This window comes from Trichomycterus rosablanca, chromosome 14 (assembly GCF_030014385.1).
Source record: "Trichomycterus rosablanca isolate fTriRos1 chromosome 14, fTriRos1.hap1, whole genome shotgun sequence".
NCBI lineage: Eukaryota > Metazoa > Chordata > Actinopteri > Siluriformes > Trichomycteridae > Trichomycterus > Trichomycterus rosablanca.
Window position 1 is genome coordinate 4709205 of NC_086001.1, and position 27088 is coordinate 4736292.

The 27088-nt window shown below is 40.8% G+C and overlaps 1 protein-coding gene across 1 annotated transcript; it reads left to right on the top strand.

Moving 5' to 3' along the window:
- Positions 1 to 332: 332 nt before the first annotated feature.
- mtnr1aa (melatonin receptor 1A a) lies at positions 333 to 25671 on the top strand. The gene is made up of 2 exons (XM_063008255.1): positions 333 to 516; positions 24781 to 25671. Exons 1-2 carry the CDS (start codon positions 333 to 335, stop codon positions 25641 to 25643), a joined length of 1047 nt encoding a protein of 348 aa, XP_062864325.1. The 3' UTR covers positions 25644 to 25671.
- The last annotated feature ends 1417 nt before the right edge of the window (positions 25672 to 27088 follow it).

Below are 27088 nucleotides of genomic sequence, written 5' to 3' on the forward strand. Positions count from 1 at the left end.
ACTCCTCAGCGTGCTCGCTAGATGACGCACCAAACTCAAATCTACGACCAGCGTTGCCAGATTCAGCGATTTCAAATGAACACTTAAATTCTTCAAGAAAATCATTTGACTGTAATAAGTGAAGGATTTCGAACTTGACTGCGTAAAATCTGGCAACCTGTAAAATAAGAGCACTGGCGGGAGATGAAGAAACTTTACTTCTGCGGCCGGAGCGCGCATTTCACACCGTGCGCATGATGGAGATGCGCAAAAAGCGCACCGCAGAGGACTCGTAGAGGATGAATTTAAGCACTTAGCTTACATGTGGCTGAATGAAAAAAGTGAAGAGCGCGATGTTTGTGAACGAGACTCAGGGAAACAGCACCGCGGTGGTGGCGGAGGAGGACGCGCTGAACCGGCCGCCCTGGGTCAGCACCACACTCGGCTGCTTCCTCATCTTCACCATCGTGGTGGATATACTGGGGAATCTGCTGGTCATTTTCTCTGTTTATAGGAATAAGAAACTTCGTAATGCTGGTGAGTAAAAGACGCGCAGTATAAAAATAAGTAAAAAAGGACTCCGCATGTTGTTCTGCGCGTATTTTTGTTTGCGCTTATGTCTGATGTCCTCTTTGTGCGTTTCAAATCTCCTGAATAATTTCCTTTGGGAAAAATAGTCTTTTCGTTGTTTACTTTTTGCAGCTTATTGCTACTTGTGATCCATTTAGTAAATTGAAACATACTGTATGGCTTTAAATCTGCAGGATGTAACTTTTGCGCATTTTAAAGCCATGAAAAGAACATACCAAATTCCACACAAACACTGACCAGTTTTCCACAATTTTCCACAACTCCACAAAAATTTTCCATACAGTTTAGGTCAGGACTTTGGGAATACCAGTGCTAATGTGTGTTTTCTGTTTACCCTCTGGAAAGTCCCATTGGCTCCAAGACTTGCATTCACTGGCAGCAAATCAGCCCCAGAACAAAATACTACCGCCATGCCTGGCAGTAGGTACAGTATTGTTGGGTTTATTGATTTATTAGGATTTTAACGTCATGTTTTACACACTTTGGTTACATTCATGACAGGACAGGTGATTACTCGTTACTCAAGATTCATCAGTTCAAGCTTTTAATATCAAACACAGTCATGGACAATTTTATATCTCTAATTCACCTCACTTGCACGTCTTTGTACTGTGGGAGGAAACCGGAGCTCCTGGAGGAAACCCACACAGACACGGTGAGAACATGCAAACACACAGAAAAAACCCGGACCTGGACCGCTCCACCTGGGATGCACTTTTCACCTCCAAACATACTTCTGATTACTGTGGTCAAAGAATCCAATATTTGTTTTATCTGACCACAAAACTGTGTTTTCTTTATGAGATCAGCATGAAACTTTAGACAAGCTTTAAGTTGCTGAGACGTCTTTTCTGTACCAAAGCTTATAAACCAATGGTACTGTAATGCTTGCTTGACTGCGGACAGTAACTTCTGTGTTCCGACAGCTTTTTATTGATGAAAGATGTTTGATGTTTTTGGGGTTTTTGAATTACATCAGGACAAAAAGGTGACAGGTTGTACATTGCACTTCTCGACAGATGATTGTGGGACCTGTATCAAGTAATAAAGGCTCTAAGAACATTCCTGACTTGTAAATATCAATGAGCAGCTTTCTGAAATCTGTACAGGCGTTCATACTGTAATGATTGTGCCTTGGTCTAATAGACACACTCAAAACTAGCCCTGTTTATATGAACACAGAGAAGTTGCCAGCTACAGTCAGTTTTAATTTAAATTTAAATGACACTTTAGAACCATATATATATATATATTTATCTCAGCAAGTTTCTTTGGATAAATAAGTAAAATCTTTAGATATATTATAAATCTTTATAAATAAATGGAACAAAAACAATCTCTTAAAAAACCTGTCCATGTCAAAACTCTTCTTAAATAAAACATGTTTAATGAGATCTAGAACCATCAGTGTCTGCAAAGTGGGTCAAAGTCAAAAAGATCCCTCAGAAAATCATCATTAAGTGGCTGGTTTTAATTTTAGGAATTGAAGTTACCTCAAAATAGTTGGTGTAGAAAGTTTTATAAAGTTGTTTCACTTTGGGACACGACCTTCTTATTTTTTATTAGTGATAATGATCACCTGATAATGAGTTTAATGTGTCCGGTACCTTAACGACTGGGCTACAGGTGCCCACTTCGGCCTTGCTGTTGTGCCCAACAGTGGCTGCATGGCAGAGTGGGTAACCCACCGCTCTGCCCACTAGGCTACTGCTGTCCCATTTAATAATGAAACCAGATGTGACTTGCTTTAGAGTATTTCTTTTTACTTGCAGCACTGATATGAAGAACTTTACCTCACTCACTTTCTTAACTGCTTATCCAATGAGGGTCACGGGTTGTGCCTATCCCAGCTTTTCAATGGGTGCAAGGCACACAGTAACACCCTGGACGGGGCGCCAGTCCATCACAGGGCAGACACACATACACACACACATTATTATAGGGCAATTCAGTGTCTCCAATTAACCTGACTGCGTGTTTTTGAACTGTGGGAGGAAACCGGCGCTCCCGGAAGAAACCCACACAGACATGGGGAGAACATGCAAACTCTGCACAGAAAGGACCCGGACCACCCCGCCTGGGGATCGAAAACAGGACCTTCTTGCTGTGAGGTGACAGTGCTACCCACTTAGCCACCATGCCACCCAGAACTTTACCTATAAATAGGTTTTTATAATATTGTACACAGTTGAAAGACATCATGTGTGTAAATGTGAAGTGAATATTTGCACTGAATGAATAAGAAACTGAATGTGGACCATCTGCTATATAAGTAATGTCTTTTAAAAAGGAATTCTAATGATGTAATGGGAGAAATGGAGCAGAAACAATATTCTAACTGGGTGGAGTGGGGGTGGGAAGTGGCTGGTACACAAATCAGATGGATGAATGAAAGTTTTGAGAGCTGTAAATCTCTTAATGCCACATCTTAATGCCACACAATCAGAAATAAGGACACACAGCTGTGATGACTGGATGAGTAGATTGAGATCTTACACTGACTCCGATTTACTGTGTTTACAGACGTGCTCATCAGTCGTATGAATTCTGGTGCCAAAGTGATTAAAACATGCTTCTTTATTTCTAATTGTGAAATTATTGAGGAATCATTGGTTGGTATAGAAAGTTTTTAGTATCATCTACACCAACGAGGCATAACATTATGAGCACCGACAGGTGAAGTGAATAACACTGATTATCTCTTGATCACGGCACCTGTTAGTGGGGGGGATATATAAGGCAGCAAGTGAACATTTTATCCTTAAAGTTGATGTTAGAAGCAGGAAAAATGGGCGAGCGTGAAGATTTGAGCAAGTTTGACGAGGGCCAAATTGTGATGGCAAGACGACTGGGTCAGAGCATCTCCAAAACTGCAGCTCTTGTGGTGTGGTCCAAGGAAAGTGGTCCAAGAAAGGAACAGTGATAAACCGGCGACAGGGTCATGGGCGGCCAAGGCTCATTGATGCACGTGGGGGGCGAAGGCTGGCCCGTGTGGTCCGATCCAACAGACGAGCTACTGTAGCTCAAACTGCTGAAGAAGTTCATGCTGGTTCTGATAGAAAGGTGTCAGAATACACAGTGCATCACAGTTTGTTGCGCATGGGGCAAGAAAAGGGAACCAACACAATATTAGGAAAGTCATAATGTTATGCCTGATCAATGTAACTTTGTAACATGACCTACGAACTCCTTCACGGTGATTATGTTTGACTACAGCTGCTGACTTTTCTGTGTCCATATAAAAGACCTGCCTGACTGCACCCAGTAAAAGAATACATGGAACAGTGGACTGGTTGCCAAGGTCAGAAATAAAATCCAAACTGCCACCTAATGCTAAGAGAAAATATGTCCCCAGTTACCCTGAATAAAGTGTGTGTGTGTGTGTGTGTGTGTGTGTGTGTGATTATGTCATCATCTTATGCCTTGACAATTACACAGGCCATGCTTTAGTGTATTGTTTTAATGCAGCCATCAGTAGTGCAGCTGGACCTGCGTAAAGGCTGTGTGTGTGTATGTGTGTGTGTGTGTGTGTGAGCATATCAGTGAGGCTGTCTTTTTTTTTTTCTCTGGTCCAGTCGTCCAGGCGCGTCATATTTAGGTCACAAAGCAGATAATGATGATGATGATGAGGCTTGTTATGGAGTTATGGTACAATGTACAGTGCATATTTAGTTGGGGTTTTAATTACTAAAATCACCAGGATGATCAGATGTATTATAAAGATTTTTGAATGATTTAAAAAATACGTTATAATTGTTTGATGTTTGACCAAAAGTAAGTGGACACTCCTTAATAATATTGATTTCAGGCACTAAGAACCAGTCCGGTCCACAAATATTTCCATAAATAGGTGGAAAAGTGGCTGAAACACCTGAACTTATTAATATTAGGGGGTGTCCACTTACTGTTGCTCAAACATAGAACATTTATAATGTAATTTTTTCAAATCATTCAGTGCCAGTTTAGGCCTGGGACTGGAACTGAGAGCAGGCTGACAAGTGCAATTACCCAATGGTCAGGCTGTTTCGCCCACCACCCACCACACTCAGACATTAGGCGATCATGTCTATGCAGATGCCCGACCAGCTGATAGCACCACTAAGATTCGAACCCTGGTCCACAGATCTCAGCAGTAGCGGTTTAGCGTACTTTACCACTGCACTGTCCGAGTGTTGTGCAACAGTGGCAAAATACACTGATCAGGCATAACATTATGACCACCTTCTTAATATTGTGTTGGTCCCCCTTTTTCTGCCCCATACACAACAAACTGTGATGCTCTGTGTATTCTGACACATTTCTATCAAAACCAGCATGAACAACTTCAGCAGTTTGAGCTACAGTAGCTCGTCTGTTGGATCGGACCACACGGGCCAGTCTTCGCTTCCCACGTGCATTGATGAGCCTTGGTCGCCCATGACCCTGTCGCTGGTTTACCACTGTTCCTTCCTTGGACGACTTTTGACAGATACTGACCACTGCAGATCGGGAACGCCCCACAAGAGCTGCAGTTTGGGAGATTCTCTGACTCAGTTGTCTAGCCATCACGATTTGGCCCTTGTCAAACTCACGCTCGTCCATTTTTCCTGCTTCTAACATCATCCTTGAGGATAAAATGTTCACTTTCTGCCTAATAAATCCCCCCCACTAACAGGTGCCGTGATGAAGAGATAATCAATGTTATTCACTTCACCTGTCAGTGCTCATAATGTTATGCCTAGTCGGTGTAAAACTCACGAAATATTACAAGGAAGAAACCTTGAGAGGAACCAGACGCAACAGAGACCTCCGTTGTTCTTGGGTGGCCCAGAGAATAACCGGATTAATTAGAATAAGATTAAATAAACAGATACTGAGAAAGGTAATTACTTTTAACTACATAAATGTTAAAAGTTCATCTTCCTTTAGTTTCATCAGTGCTAACATACTAGAACATACTAGACTTGATTTTTATTGCTGTACTTTCTAATTTGGCCCTACTTTCACCTCATACCCTTAAAAAGAAACATAAAATCAGTAGCATGCTCTAATTACATTTTCTTTATTAGAATTTTTAGGATGGATAACAATTCTGAAGTTGAGCGAATATTTTTGTCATTGAAGTTCTGAGGGACAATAAACGAGGTAATTAAATGTAACAGCAGATGAGTTCATTTGTGTGTCCCTCTGGATTCTGAGACCATAAGTATTCCCATCATTTAATCAAATATGATTTGTTTTCTGAGGAACGTGACTGTTTTTATTGGCCTCCTGCTGGTCTTTCCGACTTGGCCGTTATCCCGTAATATGTTGTTTTTGCACCATCTGTGTCCATATTTGTATCTCGTTTGTATTTAAGCTAAGTAAAAAATGTTAAGCTCGGTCCCAAACATTCAGCTTGAGTCAAAAGTTTGTGTCCACTTGTAGGAGAGATGACGGGTACACTACAGGGCCAAACATGCTGTATGTGGACCCCCCATCTCTTAGCAATAACAAGGGTTTCGACCACAGCTATTAATAACTGGTGAAAAAAATCAATCATATGCTTTCAACTTTTAGGCAACAGTCGTGTTTCTCGTCTGATTTGACCCTTCAGTTTTGGGGCTGAAAGATATTTTCCACCATAACAGAGGTCACCGGTGTGCACTTTAACACCGGTCTACACGTTATTTTCTCCTCACTTTATCGACATGAACAGTTTAACAAAGTGAGGTCAGCTGGTTATATTGTGTGCTTCTGAATCTCAGACCCCTGCTAAGGTCAGGTGTGCTGGGGTCTCTGCTTTTTAGGTTCTCAATAGTTAGTATTTTTATTTGCGAATAGTTTAAAAATCCACATTTTAAAAAACTTTAGCTAGAAATAGTCAGCTGTTGTGTTTTAGTTTGCATCTGAGCCATGACTTTTAGCACTGTAGCTATAGCAGGCTTGTAATTTTTGGTTTTGCACCTTCCTAGATGCAATTTATCCCCCTTTAATTAATATATGGGACCAAATCAGGTCCTTCATATTCACTCAAAGTTTTGTAAATTGGTTGTTTGTTGGCAGCCTGCCTTGTTTATCTATTTCGCTTCCAGAAAGCTAAGCTAATCCCCCTTCTGACTCACTTCTACTGACTGTATAGGCATTTTAAATTAACAATGTCTGTATTAATATATTAATATATCACATTAACTATTTTACTTGTTACTTTAGTAGTAAAGTACCTTCTTGCATCCCAGGGCCGGCGCTAGGGGGGGGCTGGGGTGGGCATTGCCCCCCCCAGAATTTCTCACTGGCCCCCAAGCGCAATGCAAGCAAAGGGGTTTGTGTACTTTTGGTTATTCGTTTTTTAATTCAAATCCCGAAATTGAAAAAAGTTTCAGTTTTAAGTTTCGTTTTAAATAACGAACTAATGAAATTGAAAAACGGGTTGTATTTTAATTTTCCCGAAATCAACATTTTCTATCAGTTCATCCGGAAATAAACACGCAAGTGCGTGCATGTGCTGACATTACTGTAAATCAAGCACAAGTGTTGAAAAAGTAATAATAACGTAACGACGCGTCTCCTGTTGTTCTGACTTTTGTGTATGTATTTTTATATATTTGCTCTATCTGCAAAAAATTAAACACTATAGAGAAGCTGTACACCGCCGTGGTCATGATGTTAGTTTTATACTGGATGATCGTCTGACATCTGAGACGTCATTTATTTCTTACGATTGAACTCTGCAGTAAACAAGGAGCAAACAACAATCAAATTTATTTCAAAAAGTTATTTCGTAAATTTTTTAGTTAAAGCTGTTTCTTTAATGCAAGGTTCATCTGCGATTAAAAAAAAAGGAAGCATCTAAAAAGTGCATGCAGCAGAACGCTATTTAAACGGCATTAAATGTTGTAATAGTTACACAGTGACATGTACAGTATGTACAATTAGTTCTGCCTGTATTACAGAATTGAGTCCTACATGAAATACACATCTGGAATAAACACATCCTATTTATTATATTTATACAGTCGGTGTGGTTACGGCTCTGCAGGAGAAAAGGGCTCGAGGGTAAAAACAGTCAGACATGAGATCACAGGATCAGATGTGTGACCAGAAAACCACAAGGAGATGCAGCGCGGCACTTTAGCCAGGTTTGCTCCCCCAGATATTAACGTCACTCATTATTAGATTATGTTTAGTGCTGATATCAGGTCTGATCTCACATACTCAGACTCATCTGATAGATCTGTTCCTGATGTTAATAAGCTATGGCAGGACGTGGTCAGTAATTACAGAAAGTTTATAATGCTGCTCGATCTCGTTTCCTGTTTTAACATTTCTTCAGTTCTGGGGCTGACAGATATTTACCACCATAATAGAGGTCACTGATGTGCACTTGAACACCTACATGTTTTTTTTCTCCTCACTTTATCGACATGAACAGTTTAACAGAGTGAATTTTGAGGTCAGCTGGTTATTTTGTGTGCTTCTGAATCTCAGACCCCTGCTGAGGTCAGGTGTGCTGGAGTCTCTGCTTCTGTGTTTTGGTTTGCATCTGAGCCATGACTTTTAGCATTTTAGCTACACCAGGCTTGTCATTTCTGGTTTTGCACCTACCTAGATGCAATTTATCCCCCTAAATTAATAAATGGGACCAAATCAGGTCCTTCATATTCACACAAAGTTTTATAAATTGGTTGTTTGTTGGCAGCCTGCCTTGTTTATCTATTTCGCTTCCAGAAAGCTAAGCTAATCCCCATTCTGACTCACTTCTACTGACTGTATAGGCATTTTAAATTAATAATGTCTGTATTAATATATTAATATATCACATTAACTATATTATTTGTTACTTTAGTAGTAAAGTACTTTTTTATTAAGTTTATTAATTTTTACCCATACACTAGTAGATCTAATAAATGCTAAATGTCATACTGCATGTAAACAATACATAAGACAATTTTATTAAAGAGTCGTCCCAAATTCTCAAAAGCTTTGGGGGTTTTAGGTTGTGACACTATTACCATTTTAACATTTACCATATAAATTTTTAGACATGCTACCTATACAGACAGTGTTAGTGTAGCATGGCTGGCAAAGCTTCAGTATTAATGGGGCAGCAAAACTGCTTCAGCACATTGACTTTGAGCACATAGACCCTCCTACTGCCAATGTCCAGCTACGTCATATGTCAGCTTCATTGTTTTGCACCTAAATGCAATGAATGTTGTATAAACAGATGAATGAATCAGTTGGAAGGGGAGTCGACATACGATTTACCTTCTTTCATAAATTTTTTTTCTTTTGTTCTTTCCTTTATTCGTTTAGGGCCTGGTGGTCTTATTCTATGTGACGTGGCTGTCTGTGTGTATCATTCAGACTATGCCTCCTGCTGTTGGCCTAGACACACACATACACAGCTTGTACACACACACACACACACACACACACACACACACACACACACACACACACACACCTGTAAAAAAAGGTCTGCCAATGGTATTTCAACTCAGCAGACACATCTGCTTGCTAGCACGCAACCCTGGGCTTAAATCACACACACTGAGAGATAGAGAGTACACACACACAGAGTTTTATTTACTTAAATTGTTTGTTTTAACTTTAAATGCAACCTACAGTATTTGGCTAAAAGTATGTGGACACCTGACTACAAACCCATTGGCGTTAGTACAGAGTTGCCCCCCACACCTTTGCCCCCCCTTTCACTTGCAAATAGGAGCATCAGATCAATATTATTTAACAAACTATTTGTTGATATGTTTCAGAAGACACTTCTGCACAAAGCAAAGTCCATAAAGACATGATTTGTTCAGTTTGGTGTGGAGAAACTCCTGGCCTGTATACCGCCCTAAACCCCGACCATACTAAACACAGTATGGATGAACTGAAACGTTGATTGCTAAACAGACCTTCTTGTTCATCGGTACCTGGCTGTACAAATGTTCTTTGAATTGAATGGGCAGAAGCTCCTGGTTTACTCACAAATCTTACAAAAAACCTTTTGAGCATGGAGCCTGGCACAGTTGGGAGCAGAGAGAAGTTATTTCATATTAGTGCCCTAATAATGCCCATGGTCTTGGAGTCAAACGTAGAACAGGCTCATTGTCACGTGTCCACATATTTTGAGCCATGTAATTTATCTAAACAGTTTTCAGTAATAATCTACAGTAATAGTTTCACTGTAATCCAGTTCATCCAGTGTTATATGGACAGCGCTCACGTTCAGTAAACGTGAGTCTTCTAGTCAGATCACATACATGGCATCTGCTCTCTAATTGGTCGATTGGTGAAGTGCTTTCATTTTCTCTATCTTTATAAAGCAGATGGGCTCAGATATAATCTGCTTAAAAATAAAGAGGGATTGGGGTGGAATATTACTTGCAGTGTGCACATGTAGGACAGACACATTATATGACCAAAAATATTAGGAAACCTGTCCTTGAGTTTGATGGACATCCAATTCCACTAATATGTCCCCACGTTTTACAATATTCTTATATGCCTGTGGGAATTTGTGCTCATTCAGTCAAAAGAGCATTTGTGAGGTCAGGCACTGATGTTGGACAAGAAGCCCTAGCTTGCACGTTCCAGTTCCTCCCAGTGTTTACCAGGGTGGAGGTCAGAACACTGTGTTCGTCAACACCAAAACAATGTGCTTGCTTTGTGCTGGGAGCTCGGTCATGCTGGGTCTTTCAGAATTTTTTTTACACTTGATGTGGCTAATACAAGAGTGCAATACAAAAGCCGGTCGCTTAGTTGGTGCAGCGGTAAAAACACACACTAGCACACTAGAGCTGGGATTTCGAATACATCATATTGAGTCTTGGCTGTGCCTGCCGATTAGCCTGTTGTTCATATCGGTGTGGGATATTGAGCCGGATAGGGACTCGCTCATGTCTGATGCAACTACGACCTCTGCTGGCTGATTGATGCCACCTGCACAGAGAGTGCGGATCAGGGTGTGTCTCTCCGTACGCAGGGCTGGTCCGCAGCTCGGGCAATTGGACATGCTACAATTTGGGAGAAAAAAGGGGAGAAAATGCATAAAAGAAAAATATACAGGGTGTCCATTACTTTTAGCCACATAGTATGTATTATTTTCCACTCTACTAGAACAAAGTATTAGATAGTGAGTGTGATAATGGAACCAGAAAGGGGTCATAAATTAGATCATTCATTTGCTGTTCTTTTTTTTAATGGTAGCATTAGCGAAACACACCCAGGTGATCGGTAAACATTATACTTAGTGGACATCAGAGCTTTTTAACCTTTTCCATGTCGTAATGTGCCAGGACATCATGGTACACTGAGCCGCTATCAGGACCATCAGGACAGAGGATGGACATGATCTGCCTCTTTGTCTGTGTATTTGCACGTCTCATCTGGTATTATTTACTGTAAACGACACTTTCATGATAGTTTATTATTATTTTTGTTTTACTTTAACATACCCTGAGCTGCAGTAATACCTGACTCAATCAATTAAACAATCAACCAATCTGTCTGTCTATCTATCTGTCTAATAGTTTACACACACTTGTGAGAGATGTGCTTTATGGGATTACGATTAATGAGTTTGTGGAGTTGTCTCAATAGGTATGAGGTCATGAATTGCAGTTTGCAATTGTAGCCAAGATTCCAACATTTTGAGATAAACCTCACTGAGGTAAGCTTTATTATCCCACCTTCTTTCAGATAAGCACCAGTTTAACTGGCTATAATACTGCCACCACCATGTTTCATAGTAGGTAGCAAGTAAACTTGAGCTTTAATGTAAATTTGTAAATCCAGGTCCTTTCTGTGTGGAGTTTGCATGTTCTCCCCGTGTCCGCGTGGGTTTCCTCCGGGAGCTCCGGTTTCCTCCCACAGTTTAAAAACATGCAGCCAGGCTAACTGGAGACACTGAATTGTCCTATAGGTACCCGGCCGCTAGGATGCATAAACCAGTGCATTGTAGTGCCGGTCCCAAGTCCGGATAAATAGGGAGGGTTGTGTCAGGAAGGGCATCCGGCGTTAAAACTGTACCAAATCAGTAATGCGGATCACGATCCGCCAGCGACCCCTAACGGGAGCAGCCGAGGACATAGAGATTGTATGTAATAATGTTTATTTAGGACACAGAAGTAAGTCACCAGCTGTACTGATAGAAAGCCGTGGCCCAAAGTTATATAACATAGTACAACTGTCCACACCACCAATCTATTTATAGAAAACCCACAAACAAAGAACTAACATTTCTGGAAGCTTTGTGTATGTGTTTCAAGTATTCACTCACAGAATAGAATAGTCGTTTCTCTATTTTCCCATTTTACACATACAGCATGACACAGTTATCTTCATTTTCTGACCCGTGTTTATTATTTTACTAGGTTTGTCTACCGTCAACTTCAATTAATTTCCAATCACTCCAAAAACAAGTCATCAAATCCTCCAGCAGGGTCAAGTGAGACTAGAATTAGAAATAATGACCCTCTAATTATATTAAAAAAAATATTCATTCATGCACTAATCACTCCCTCACTTCCTATTATTTTTAACCTCCTCCCATTCGTGTAAAAGAGAACAAGAACAGAAGGGGATCAGAAGGTTTCCTACAGATAATAAATAAACCTTTATCTTTTTATTCTCATAACCTTCCTCCTACAAAACTTTCTATTATAAAATCTTTTACATCACTGTGAGGGAATTTTAGCTCACTTTTTCTGGCTTTTTTGACAAGGGTTGCTTTTTTCTTAGGTCTCACTACAGCATTACTACTGGGTAAATGTTTGGACTCCAATTGAGCCACTCCAAAAATCTAATTCTGTTGAATTTAGCCACCTAAATGTAAACCTACTCGTGTACATCTTTTTACACTGTTCTAGTCATGTTATGGTTTCAACACTTGGGTGCTGGACTTTGGAATCTCCATTCTGTGTTAATTGTTCCTTATCTGCTTATAACATTTTATAACAGCTTAATGACAGACATGTTGCTCATCTCCCGGCCACACCTCAAGCGCCTGGGTGACACGGTGGCTAAATGGGTAGCACAGTCGCCTTACAGCAAGTAGGTCCTGGGTTCGACCCCCAGGTGGGGCGGTCCGGGTCCTTTCTGTGCGGAGTTTGCATGTTCTCCCCGTGTCTGAGTGGGTTTCTTCCGGGTGCTGCGGTTTCCTCCCACAGTCCAAAAACATGCAGTCAGGCTAACTGGAGACACCGAATTGTCCTATAGGTAACTGGCCGCTAGGATGCGTAAACCAGTGGCATCCGGTTTAAAACTGTGCCAGATCAATAATGCAGATCACGATCCGCCGGCGACCCCTAACGGGAGCAGATGAGGAAATAGACACCTCAAGCACCTGTAAAGCTTTAAGCCTTCAATGCACAAAATGGCATAATACTAATATTTAAATTATATTAAGCATAAAATCTAATCTTTCCATAACCAAACTTAGGCATGTAGGTTACATAAAGTACTGCAAAAATCAAGCTCTCAGACAAGTCTGGATTTTAATTGCGTCTCATGGCCTTGTGACAGTAACCTCTTCTCATACGACAGAGCGTGCCCAGTGTGAAGTGATGAAGGACTGAACTCTTCACACGCCAGTTTGGAACCGCTTTACACATTTAAGACTTCTGAACTGTCGGCTGCTCATTCTACAGCCTGCAGGCTGTTCGTGGTCAGCGACACATGTTTTTTTTGGTCTGCACTTTTTATTATCCCCGTTTGGATATACACGATTTCCTGTGCATTTTGGCAACTTCTGTGGGTGACAAGACCCCCTCACTGGCTAAGTAGGAATCCAGGCTTACAGACTCCTAGCACATTCAGAGGATCACACTATTCTTTACGTATTGCTCAGCCGAGATTCAAACTTATGCACTTTTATACTTCAGGACTGTTTTTACTCTACATTATTGCACTGGTGCAGCCTGTTGTGGCCCAAATGGGGTGAGAGTGACTAATGCTAGATTAGCAGTGGTAGCATAGGTTAAGGTACTGGACTAGTAATCAGAAAATCATTTTAGAAATTTGAATATACACCGTATACACCGATCTGGCATAACATTATGACCACCTTCCTAATATTGTCTTGGTCCCCCTTTTGCTGCGCCATATGCAACAAACTGTGCTGCACTGTGTATTCTGACACCTTTCTATCAGAACCAGCATTAACTTCTTCAGCAGTTTGAGCTACAGTAGCTCGTCTGTTGGATCGGACCACACGGGCCAGCCTTCGCTCCCCACATGCATCAATGAGCCTTGGCCGCCCATGACCCTGTCACCAGGTTTCCACTGTTCCTTCCTTGGACCACTTTTGATAGATACTGACCACTGCAGACCAGGAACACCCCACAAGAGCTGCAGTTTTGGAGATGCTCTGACCCAGTCATCCAGCCACAATTTGGCCCTCGTCAAACTCGCTCAAATCCTCACGCTTGTTCATTTTTCCTGCTTCTAACATCAACTTTGAGGATAAAATGTTCACTTGCTGCCTAATATATCCCCCCCACTAACAGGTGCCGTGATGAAGAGATAATCAGTGTTATTCACTTCACCTGTCAGTGCTCATAATGTTATGTCTGGTCTGTGTGTAGTAGTATACTATATGGCAAAAAGTATGTGGACAGTTGATGATGATCTTGTTGTAAATCCCATTCTAAGACAATGAGCATTAATATGGAATCCTTTACCTCCCTTGTGACTAGAACTGCCTTTACTTTTCTAAGAAAGGCTTTTCACAAGATTTTGCATGGCGTCTGTGAGAATTTGTGTCCATATAGTCATTTAGGGGTATTTGGTATGTCAGGCACTGATGTTTGAGGAACAGGTCTTACATTTTCAGCATTTAGTAGATGCCTTTATCCAAAGTGACAGCATCTGAGCTATTGAGGGTTAATGGCCTTGTTCAAGGGCCCAACAGCAGCAACCTGCGAGTGGTGGGGCTTGAACCAGCGACGTTCTAATTGCTAGTCCAGTATCTTAACCCCATGGCTACGGCTTGTCTGTCTTACAATCAACATTGATTTCAAATCATGTAATCTCAGAGGTGTCCACCCTGTTGTGAGGGTTTTCTTTTCCCGGAGACCCTGTGGTCAGGATACCTGGTACTCATGTTTTCAGCAGATTGAAGGATGATTATCTGGGCTGTAAAGGCTTTAAATAGAAATGCCACTTCACAGCAAGGAGAGTCTATTTACTTTCCACTGCTGGATTTGTCTCTTTTCAATGGTTCCTCTTCCACACAAAGGTAGTCATTTACCCTAGATAAGCCTCAGTCCCTTTTTTACCTGGATCAGTTTTAAACATAAATAAATAGGATTAATGTACAGTGTCATGAACTCATCTTCTGCACAAAAATGTGCATCTATGAATGTGTTACAAGCTTAAACATCAGCTAAAGCAAACAGACCCTTTTCCTCATCACTAATACTGTATGCAGCTTAATAAATATGTTCTTACACCTAAAACGTTTTCATTAAAAGCGTTAATTCTTTAGTCTGCCAAAAACATTCTTACAAAAACGTTCCATAAAATGTGGTACCAACCTTATTTCAAGACCTCATAATCTACAAACACATTCGGGTGGCACGGTGGCCAAGTGGGTAGCACTGTCGCCTCACAGCAAGAAGGTCCTGGGTTTGATCCCCAGGTGGGCCGGTCTGGGTCCTTTCTCTGTGTGTGGGGGTTTACTCCAGGTGCTCCAGTTTCCTCCCACAGTCCAAAGACGTGCAAGTGAGGTGAATTGGAGATGCTAGATTGTCCAGGACTGTTTGATATTAAACTTGTGAACTGATGAATCTTGTGTAATGAGTAACTACCGTTCCTGTCACGAATGTAACCAAAGTTTAAAACATGATGTTAAAATCCCAATAAACAAACAAACACATTCTGCTCTATATAGGAACTCACAACCAAGTGTAGTTCCCATTTCTTTTTTAACAGACTGGATAATTGTTCATGGTTCAGGCAAAAAAATTATGCAAACTTTTGCATTATTTCTTTAGTCTCCCAAATCCAAGAGAAAATAACTGCAGCCATGTTGTTACCAAGTCCCCGTTCCTGCATTTGCTTTGTCCATGTGATCTGCAACAACCTTTCATCGAGCTTATAGATGCTAATTTAAGAGCAGAGGCTTTTTTTAGTCATGTAGAGATCCTGGTTAAGTTTGCTTGACTCAAAAACAGATGTAAATAATCCACAGTCTGGGTTTGGTTGCTGGGTCCTACATTTTCTGGCTGAATTGATTTTGTATGTACATGCAGATTCAGGTTGATTTCTTTTGGTTCCATGATTATGATTTGGTGGTTTATATATTAAAACATGAACTATTGGCCATGTAAGGTGTCTTCTCCTGTTATGTTGCAGATAATCAAATGTATGAACAGTATTAATAATAGTATTAATTAAAAGTATTGATATCATTACAGTATTAATATAAGACTATTTTGAAGGAAACTGTACAGATCTCTGAAGGTGGATCATAGATTATTATAAGTCACAAACACCACTTGAAGCAGTTTCTAAGCAACTTCATTTTGCTGTTAGTAAAACTGGTGTATTGCAAAATGTGGATATAATAATAAAGAACATAGCTTCAGATGTCTTAAATCTGGGATGTTTGTGTTGAAGCCAGACTGTGACCCAAATCACGACAAAACCTAGACTGACATGACATGACAAACATGTAACAAATGTCATTTTTTGGTATTTTTCCACTGCAGTCTTGAGAGCAGCAAATATTTTTCTGTTCAGTTAATAAAAGCCCCGTGTTTAATTAAACTCTTTTAATTTCATTTCATCTATTATCAGCATCAGTTTAAATAATTCAGATGAAATGTAAGAGCGCAGTATGTGGAACAACAGTTAATTTGATTGTGGGGTTAAAGTTGAAGGAATGTTTAATAATCAGATTAAAAGGTAAGTTTGGACGTGAGCGAGGTGAAGCTCATCACATTCCCTGGAGGGACGACAAACTAGATTGAAGCCAGAATTTTTCCCCCTTGGAAAACAGTTCCAAGATAACACGATGAAGTAAGATTAGCTGGAACGAACATCAGAAACTCCAGGGTTTTAATTACACAGTCTTAAACCTGGGGTAAATCAGCACTGAGAATCAGAGAGAAACTCTTTACTGAAAGACATAAACACAATCAAACGCTTCTGTAGATAATAAGATAAAATAGTTCATTTTAAAGAGTCTGGAACTCATGAGAAAAAATGTAAAATGTACACCAGCGCATTGCTGTAACTATAAAAAAGACAATTAAATTATAAGCCTATTTCTACTTTTTATGGTCTGTTTATGTTATTTTGCTGGTGTTCTTGATTAAACTCATTTTGGTGTTGAACACTAGTGGACTGTAGAAGACATTTTGGCACATTCACTCATCCATCCATTCAGCCACCCATCCATCCATCCATCCATCCATCCACTGACACCAGTACCAGAACATATATACCTAGTATTAAACCAAAACAATCAGCATTAGACCAAAACAGACCAGCTAGACCATGCATTAGACCCAAACAGACCAGATAGATCAACAATAGACCAAAATAGACCAGCCAGACCAGCATTAGACCTAAATAGACCAGCAGTAGACCAAAACAGACCAGCATTAGACCTAAGCAGACCAGCATTACAACAGCATTAGACCTAGATAGACCAGCATTACACCAAAACAGACCAGCACTAGATCTTTTTACCTGGGTTAAGGTCCAAATCTACTTTTAAAATAAACCATTGAATATCATGGGCCAGTGATAGCTCAGTGGTTAAGGTGCTGGACTAGTAAACAGAATGTTGCCGGTTCAAGCCCGGTTCAAGCCACCACCAAGTGCCACTGTTGGGTCCCTGAGCAAGACCCTTAACCCTCAATTGCTCATTGTGTTCCGCTCACTGTGTAAGTCGCTTTGGATAAAAGCGTCTGGAAAATGTAAATGAATAAAATTAAACCATTCTGGTCGTCTAATGTATGTTTTTTGGTTTTGCTTTTAGATTACAATTCATGCTTGTGGTGAAATCTGAAACAGACTTTCAATGAATATCAGGTTTTAATAGATGCTTGTTAGTCTCCTCCAGATTTCCTCATATGCTCCTCATAAGTTTGATTAAACCTGGTTCACATCACCAAATCTTTCTTAAGAGGACAAACGTCTGATGTTTAAAAATGAAGTTAAGATAGGATGGACCGATGGCTGCTTCATGAGCGTGTAGCATCGTTAGCCTCCAGAACCTCAGGGTTCATTCTCTATTATTGTTCATTCCTTCTAGCAAACCTCTCAAAGACATAAAAAGATGAAAAAGCAGGCGGTGATAGGCCTATTGTGTTTGTAATTAAGGCTGAGCTCATTTTAAATCCAGTGACCACACTCGGACATTCAGTCACACCACTACTCATTAGATAGAAGATTTCGGGCTCGCCGATGGCATAAATTATTAAATATTAGCTGTTGGATTCATGTCCTGATTGGTGGCTCATGGAAGCACATTGTGTTGTTTAAAACTAGAATTCTGGAGCCGCCAGTAGTTGAAATATCAGTGCACTGAAGTGTGAACAGACAATAAAGGATGTGGACCGACAGCTAAGAACAATGGATCAGTGGATGTTTCATCAAAGCTTTGTTATGAATTAAATATTAACAATAGCCGTGACATACACGGACTGTCATTTGGAGTCTCATCCAGTCTGGACACCATTGTACAAATAATTGGGTGGTTTGTATGGGGGGTTATAGAAAGTTTAGAAGAGAAGGTATAATTAGTTAAACTGTGTCACTAATTTCTCATTAGTTATTATTACTGACTAGACAGGGTGACCTCTTTGTGCCAGTTTAAATTAAGGAACAGGCCAGACTGACTACTGGTGGCCTGAAGAGGTATTGCAATCAAACCCCTGATCTTTAAATCACAGTTCCCAACAACTGTAAAAAGTTTAAACAGAGGAAGGCTTTGTTTTTCAAGGACTTCATAGATGGACAAGTTGTCTTACAGTGGTCCTAGGAGGCAAGCAAAATTAGATGGAGGTCCAAGAGAATCTATAATGTCAGATGAAAGGCAGACGACAGGCTTGGGGGACCCAGAGAGGAAGATGACGTGACTGGGGAGCTCAGCAAGGAAGACACAGGAACCAGGAGGTCAGTGGATCCAGATGGTCACTGACATCAGATGAAGAGAGGTGGTCCTTGAAGACTCACTTGAAAAACAGGAAGGAAAATAGCAATGCAAGCCTAGAGACAACATGGTAACACCCACTTGAGGTGGAAGCCTGATGGGACAGTGACATCTTTTTAACACCCTCACAGTTGACTAGAGGCAATTGATACGCGTGCCTGTCTTCAACCCAATTGATTGTGAGCCAGGCTTTCAGGTCCATCATCTGGGGAAGGTCTTCCTAAAAGAGTGGAGGCTGTTACAGCAGCAATTAGTCAAGGGCAGTCCATATTAATGTTCCTTGGTTGAGAATGGGATGTCCATTAAGTTTATGCTGACGTTTATCTTAATGTTTGTCCACTGCAGGATGGCGCTGGGGCAGTTGTAGCCTAGTGGTTAAGGTAAAGGAGTAGTAATCGAAAGGTTGCTGGTTCAAACCCCACCATTGCCAGGTTGCCACTGTTGGGTGCTTGAGCAAGGGCCTCAACCCTCAATTGCTTAGACAATAAACTGCCACAGTACTGCAAGTCGCTTTGGATAAAAGCGTCTGATAAATGCTGAACAAGACAGCAAGGCAACAAGGCTGGGTGTGCTAATCACCCACCACACTAATACAGTAATATATGCAGGCTAATGCAGCTCATCCCACAGCTGTGTAACACAGTCAAATAGCCTTTTGACTTTAGAACTGCTTTGCTAATGCTAAAAAAGTGAAGTCTAGCTAGGGTGACCTTATTTTGGTTTTCAAAAAAAGAGGACACTTGGCAGGATGGCAGCATGGGCCAGGCGGACACCTGCACTGGGTTGAAAGGTCGGTCCAGGATGGAAGGGGGGTCTGGGGGTTGGCAAAGTAATTTGCCATCAAATTTTAAATATTTTGCCACCAAGTTTTTTTAATTTGACAAATGCATCAATAATGCCACTATGTAGGATGACTAATAAATGTATTCATAAAATAAATATAATAAACAAATATAATGGTTCATCAGTAGAGCAATTTTGACAGAATGTGGCGTTATCACAGCGTTAACAATAACCTCTGTCTTAGTACGCGCATTAGTAAATGTTTATATTGTTTATAAATGTTTATACTGTTATGTGGCTGATTTTATGCACATGCTATTATTATTATTATTATTATCAGTAGTGGTGGTATAGATTAGTAATGCAGTATATTTTCTTCTAAGCAAAACAACAACAAAATATAGTTATATTATTATTAAAATGCAAATGCTTACAGGCTACTTTAGGACTGCACAACTTAAGGAGTTGTACAGCCCTTCCCCCATGGTAATTTATTGACTGTTTCTTTTGGTGCCACTGTGGCTGCCTGACTGGGTCAAGTTACCATGGCAATTTGCTGTTGACCATCCCCCTTGAACCCTTGATCCATTAATATACCCATCTGATTGGTAGGTGAGTCCACCCCCTCTCCTCCATGATCAAGATTGTTTGTTTATTAGGATTTTAACATTATGTTTTACACTTTGGTTACATTCATGACAGGAAACGGTAGTTTAAGGTACATCAGTTCACAAGGTTATATCAAACACAGTCATGGACAATTTAGTGTCTCCAATTTACCTCACTTGCATGTTTTTGGACTGTGGGAGGAAACCGGAGCACCCGGAGGAAACCCGCGCAGACACGGGGAGAACATGCAAACTCCACACAGAAAGGACCCGGACCACCCCACCTGGGGATCGAACCCAGGACCTTCTTGCTGTGAGGCGACGGTGGTACCCACCGAGCCACTGTGCCGCCCCCATGATGAAGATTCCACTTAGAAAAAAGTGTCAACTTGTCACTGACAAGTGAAGTTTAAGGTGTCAATAGAACTAAGAGAGAAAGATTTATTTACAGAAGATGAGTGCACGAAAGACAAGTGATATATAGTAGATGCATTTTCATGTAGTAAATCAATCGCAATCAGAATGTCAGTACAAGAAAATACAAGATATAGAAATCCAGCCGGATGCATTTTTAGCTCCAAAAAAGAGGACATGTCCGGGAAAAAGAGGACAAATGGTCTCCCTTGTTTTGCTTTGTCTGATGTCATTCTGGATGATATGTTGGATGATATGTCCGCACATTACCACAGCAATCGAGTGAAAATAGACCATACGGTGTACAGGAACATGCTAACATGCAGATGCTACCGTTTTAGTGGAGCTAATTACAATCTGTTTAGTAGTTAGCATGCTCGTCAGTGTTTATTTCTGAAGTGACTCAAGGTGATTTTTTAAAAAGTTTAGGGATTGTTTCATGCATTACAAGTGCTTTTGTGTATTACACATACACACGCACGTGCTAGCCTGTTAGCGCCCCTGAGATAAAATCCCATTCTGGAGATCTGCTAGCAGTCTTAAAATAATGTGTGTATAAACCACATTTGGGCAGCACGGTGGCTTGGTGGGTAGCACTGTCACCTCACAGCAAGAAGGTTTGCATGTTCTCCCCGTGTCTGCGTGGGTTTCCTTCTGGTGCTCCGGTTTCCTCCCATAGTCCAAAAACATGCAGTCAGGTTAATTGGAGACACTAAATTGCCCTAAAGGTGAATAGCTGTGTGTGTGTGTGTGTGTGTCTGGCCTGGGTTGGACTGATGCCCCGTCCAGCGTGTTACAGTGTGCCTTGCGCCCATTGAAAAGCTGGAATAGGCTCCAGCACCCTCGTGACCCTGATTGGATAAGCAGTTAAGAAAGTGAGTAAACCACATTCACTCTGAGCAGGATGACTGACAGGAAACACCAAGTGTAGCTCCAGCCTATGTAGCCCACAGCTGCCCCATCTAGGGCAGAATATAGTTTTCCTTCCATCTCAATTACTATACAAGGTAGAAGCTTTTCTCCATAGAGTCCATCCTCAAGAGGTTTCTGTCGTCGGGCTAGATTTGATCTCTAATAAAATACAGTCTTTAAAAACCTGTAGGGACGTGGTGTGACACAGAGAGCTGTTTGAATTCAGTTAGCCAATCCATGGCTACTAAAGGAGGAGCTCAAATAAGGAACATGAAACAGAAACTGAATAGTATGTCTGACTATTACTCTAACAATGTTACAGTTACACAGTATGTCACACAAAGTATGAGAAGACAGATAAAAAGAAGGATAATAGCTATTTGCTAATCAATTATCGCCAAATCTTTAGCATTTTATTTTTGGCATGTTGACAGCGCGAACGTTTATTAAAACGTAATAATTAACGAGCATTTTAGGGTCAGGCGATACTCAATAAAGCAGTAGACATCCTCACAGACAGTGGCGGCTTTAAACCGATACAATACAAGTCATTTCTTGTGACATGTTTGTAAGCCGATGATGGGCAAATTAATTATGATTATTAAAAGCATCTGGTTAGCTTCCAGAGGTGGACAAATACATGTTTGTACAGGCATTGTGTACAGGACTGTGGACAAGCAGATAAAAAAACTTGTTCCGTCCGCAACAAGTATATCCATCCATCCATCCAACCATCCATTCATCAAATTATTCAACCATCCATCCATTTCATAATCCATCCATCCATCTATCCATCCATCCATTAAATTATTCAACCATCCATCCATTTCATAATCCATCAATCCATCCAGGCTAATTTCTTCAGATAAAAAATTATCCAACCATCAAATTATCCATCTATCCATCCATTCAATAATCCATCCATCCATCCATCAAATTATTCAACTATCCATCCATCCAACCATCCATCCAAAAAATTATTCAACTATCCATCCATCCAACCATCCATCCATTAAATTATTCAACTATCCATCCATCCAACCATCCATCCATTAAATTATTCAACTATCCATCCATCCAACCATCCATCCATTAAATTATTCAACTATCCATCCATCCATCCATCCATCCATCAAATTATTCAACTATCCATCCATCCAACCATCCATTAAATTATTCAACCATCCATTCATTTAATAATCTATCCATCAAATTATTCAACTATCCATCCATCCAACCATCTATCCATCAAATTATTCAACTATCCATCCATCCAACCATCCATCCATTAAATTATTCAACTATCCATCCATCCAACCATCCATCCATTAAATTATTCAACCATCCATCCATCCAACCATCTATCCATCAAATTATTCAACTATCCATCCATCCAACCATCCATCCATTAAATTATTCAACTATCCATCCATCCAACCATCCATCCATTAAATTATTCAACTATCCATCCATCCAACCATCCATCCATTAAATTATTCAACCATTCATCCATTTAATAATCCATCAATCCATCCATCCATCCAGGCTAATTTCTGCAGATAAAAAAATATCCAACCATCCAATTATCCATCCAATTATCCATCCATCCATCCATCCATCCATCCAATTATCCATCCATCCATTCATCCATTCAATAATCCATCCATCCAGATAAAATGTCTAGGAAAGCGTTGTGAGGATGGGACTGAGTCTAATTAGTTTGATACCAAAATGATTTTAAGAATACTAAAAGCAATAAATAAACGGAACTGATTGAAATCCTCCCTCACTCTGAGGAAAACAGATGGAATTAGACATAAAACTCACAAATAATAATAAAAAAGAAATTCTAGAAGATTCTAGGAAATTCGGATTCCTTACACGTGTCTGTACATAGATTTCTAACATGACCTATAATTTTATGTGCTGGATCAAAACCCTCAGTAAATCTGCGCTGCCTCTGATCAGCAGTTGACAACAGCAGCTGCTAATTATCCTTCCTGCAGAGACACAATGCTGTAGGATTTGTACTAATGAGCAGAAATTAAAACCAGCCAAGGTTATTTCTTTTATACAATGGCTGGAATGTGAGTGTGTGAGTGTAAAATAGACTTAAGGCTGAACGTGATTGACAGCTTTGGTGTGGATAATTAACGAGACGAGGCGTCTCCGCTGGAGAAATTAGCCTTCAGCTCTCTTCAACAAATTGCAGGAATGTAGCGGGGCTTTTCACACCACTGACACTTTTCTTTATTCATTTACCCAATTTTATTAACAGCTTCATTTTTGCCAGTGACACAGTTGACCCAGTGTGATGTGGGAACACTGGGTGCAGGGCAGGAATAAACCCTTCAACAAAAGCAACACATTAAACACACAGAAATGCTAGGGGATTTTCTTTTGGTCTGAATATGCATCCATCCATCCGTTCATCCATTCATTTAATTATTCATCCATCAAATTATCCTTCCATTCAATTATCCACCCACCCACCCATCCTTCCATCCATAAACCCACCCACCCTTCCACCCACCCCATCCGTCCATCCATCCATTCTTCCATCCATCCATCCATCCAATTATCCATCCATCCATCCAATTATCCATCCATCCATCCATCCAATTATCCATCCATCCACCCATCCATCCATCCATCCAATTATCCATCCATCCATCCAAATATCCATCCATCCATCCATCCAATTATCCATCCATCCATCCATCCAATTATCCATCCATCCACCCATCCATCCATCCATCCAATTATCCATCCATCCATCCAAATATCCATCCATCCATCCATCCAATTATCCATCCATCCATCCATCCAATTATCCATCCAAATATCCATCCACCCATCCATCCATCCATCCAATTATCCATCCATCCATCCAAATATCCATCCATCCATCCATCCAATTATCCATCCATCCATCCATCCAATTATCCATCCAAATATCCATCCATCCATCCATCCAATTATCCATCCAATTATCCATCCATCCATCCAATTATCCAATCATCCATCCAGTTATCCAATGATTCATCCATCCATCCACTCATTTATCCAATCATCCATCCATCAGATTATCCATCCATCCTTCCTTCTGTCGGTCCATCCATCCATCCAACAAATCATACATCCATTTATACATCGTTCTAATTATCCATACATCTATCTATCCATCCATCCAACAAATCATACATCCTTCCATCAATCTAATTATCCTTCCATCCATCCATCCATCCATCCATCCATGTGTCAAAGTGACAATCACATGAATGCCAGGACCAATGCCATTCATTGTTCATCCAGTATTTAACATATTCTCAGATTTATCGCCTCTCTCCGTTTCTTTTTTAGGTAACATCTTTGTGGTGAGCTTGGCCGTAGCCGACCTGGTGGTTGCCCTGTACCCATACCCTCTGGTTCTGGCAGCCATCTTCGGCGGTGGGTGGCGAGCAGGCGCAGCGCAGTGTCAGGTCAGCGGCTTCCTGATGGGCGTCAGCGTGGTCGGCTCCATCTTCAACATCGCTGGAATCGCTGTGAACCGTTACTGCTACATCTGCCACAGTCTGCGATACGAGCAGCTATTCAGCGAGCGCAACTCTGCATGCTATGTGGCGCTAATCTGGGCGCTTAGCATGCTGGCTGTGGTGCCAAACGTGTTTGTCGGGTCGCTGCGCTACGACGCACGTATCTACTCCTGTACATTCATGCAGTCGGCGAGCGCTGCTTATACGCTGGCCGTCGTTTTCTTCCACTTCCTGCTGCCCATCCTGGTGGTGGCGTACTGCTACCTGCGCATCTGGGCGCTGGTGATCCGGGCGCGGAGGCGAGCCAGACCCGAGAGTCGACCGGCCGGCATGACGCCGCAGGACATACGCAACTTTGTTACAATGTTCGCCGTGTTCGTTCTCTTCGCCGTATGCTGGGCACCGCTTAACGCTATTGGGTTAGCAGTTGCGCTAGCGCCCGAGCGTGTTGTACCTGAATGGCTTTTTGTATCCAGTTACTTTCTGGCGTACTTCAACAGCTGCCTCAATGCCATCATTTACGGTGCGCTCAACCAGAACTTTCGCCGGGAATACAAGCGTATCGTGGTAGCCGTGTGCACAGCTAGCACTTTATTTACGGAAAACTCGAATGACATGCAGGAGAGGCTACGTAGCAAAGCTTCGCCACCCATCACCAACAACAACCAGGTCAAAGTGGACTCAGTGTGAGGTGTGTGTATGACTTCACAATAATACTACAGGTGCTCAAACTTTAAAGTGAATAAAGAACAAACTACAACTTGATCAAAAACGTGGAACCAAACGCAACTAAGCAACTTCAAGCCATTAAAGCATGTTTGGGAGAAGATTTGTCCCAAAAGTATTAAATAAAACATTATATGGCCAAAACTAAATGAAAAAAGGGACCTCAAAAGTGTTTGTTAGCCAAATGTTATTATTTTTTAAAATTTAGTTTATTCATTTTCTCCCCTTTTATCCCAACTTTTAGCATATCCAATTACCCGATTGCATTACGCTTCCTCTCCACTGATGCTGATCCTCACCTTGATTGAGGAGAGTGAGTCTAACACACACCCCCTCCGACATGTGTGCAGTAGCCGACTGCACCTTTTCATCTGCACGAGGCGAGTTCATATGCGGATCATCTTTGTGTACGAAGAGTCACTCCCTGATCAACACATTATTCCTCGACTCTGTACAGGCGCCACCAACCAGCCAGCAGAGGTCGTAATTACATCAGTTATGAGAAATCCCCGACCGGCTTTATTCCCACCCTGTATGAACATCAGTCAATTGTTGTTCATGTAGCCGCCCAGCCCAAACAGATGGCAGAACCAAGTTTTGAACTGACGTAGCGTGTTTTACCACTGCGCCACCTGAGCGCCTGTTAGCCAAATTTTAACAACTGCAAATTGGTAAATAAGTCCGGGCGTATTTGATGTGCTAAAACCATTACTTACTTTGTTCAAATTTTAATGCACAGATAAAATTTTATTTTGTCGCGTCACTCTCATTAATTTCATTTGTATGTAAAGTTACAAACGAGTTTAAAGGGAACTTAATCATATTTGGACATTTCTAACACCTACATTGTTTATCCACAAACCATTTACAGTGAAACTCGACGTCAGTTGGTTCCGGGAGTGGTGTTGAGTTTAAAAGATGTTGAGTTTTAAGGGGGTTTTTTTCCATAAGGATGTTTGGGAAACCTTTTAGTGTGTTTCATAGTCTCGGGGAACTGCATATATTTTAAGCTCCATGATTAAGAAGCATAAGGAAACAATAAAGCAGTAAAGGTAAAGTGCAGCTTTTAGTGTATTATTATTTATTTTTAACTGTTTTCAATTGTATTTTATATACGTAGACTTATTGTACTAAAACGAGTGAGGAGCTTCATTAGTGAGCAGTAATAATGAAGTGATTGAACCCAGAGCTATAATGCAGATTCGTCTCATATTCGCACTTTGATGATGTTTTACTGCATTGCTCAAGCCGAGCGCTGAGCAAAGCAACAGTTTATTGTTAATTTGAAATGAGATAAATATTTTTTTTTAAGGCTGAACATGTCAAACCTAAGGGAAACGTCGAGTTTAAGGATACAAATTTCTCCACTAAGGGCGTCGAGTTTCAAAGATTTTGAGTTTAAGGGACGT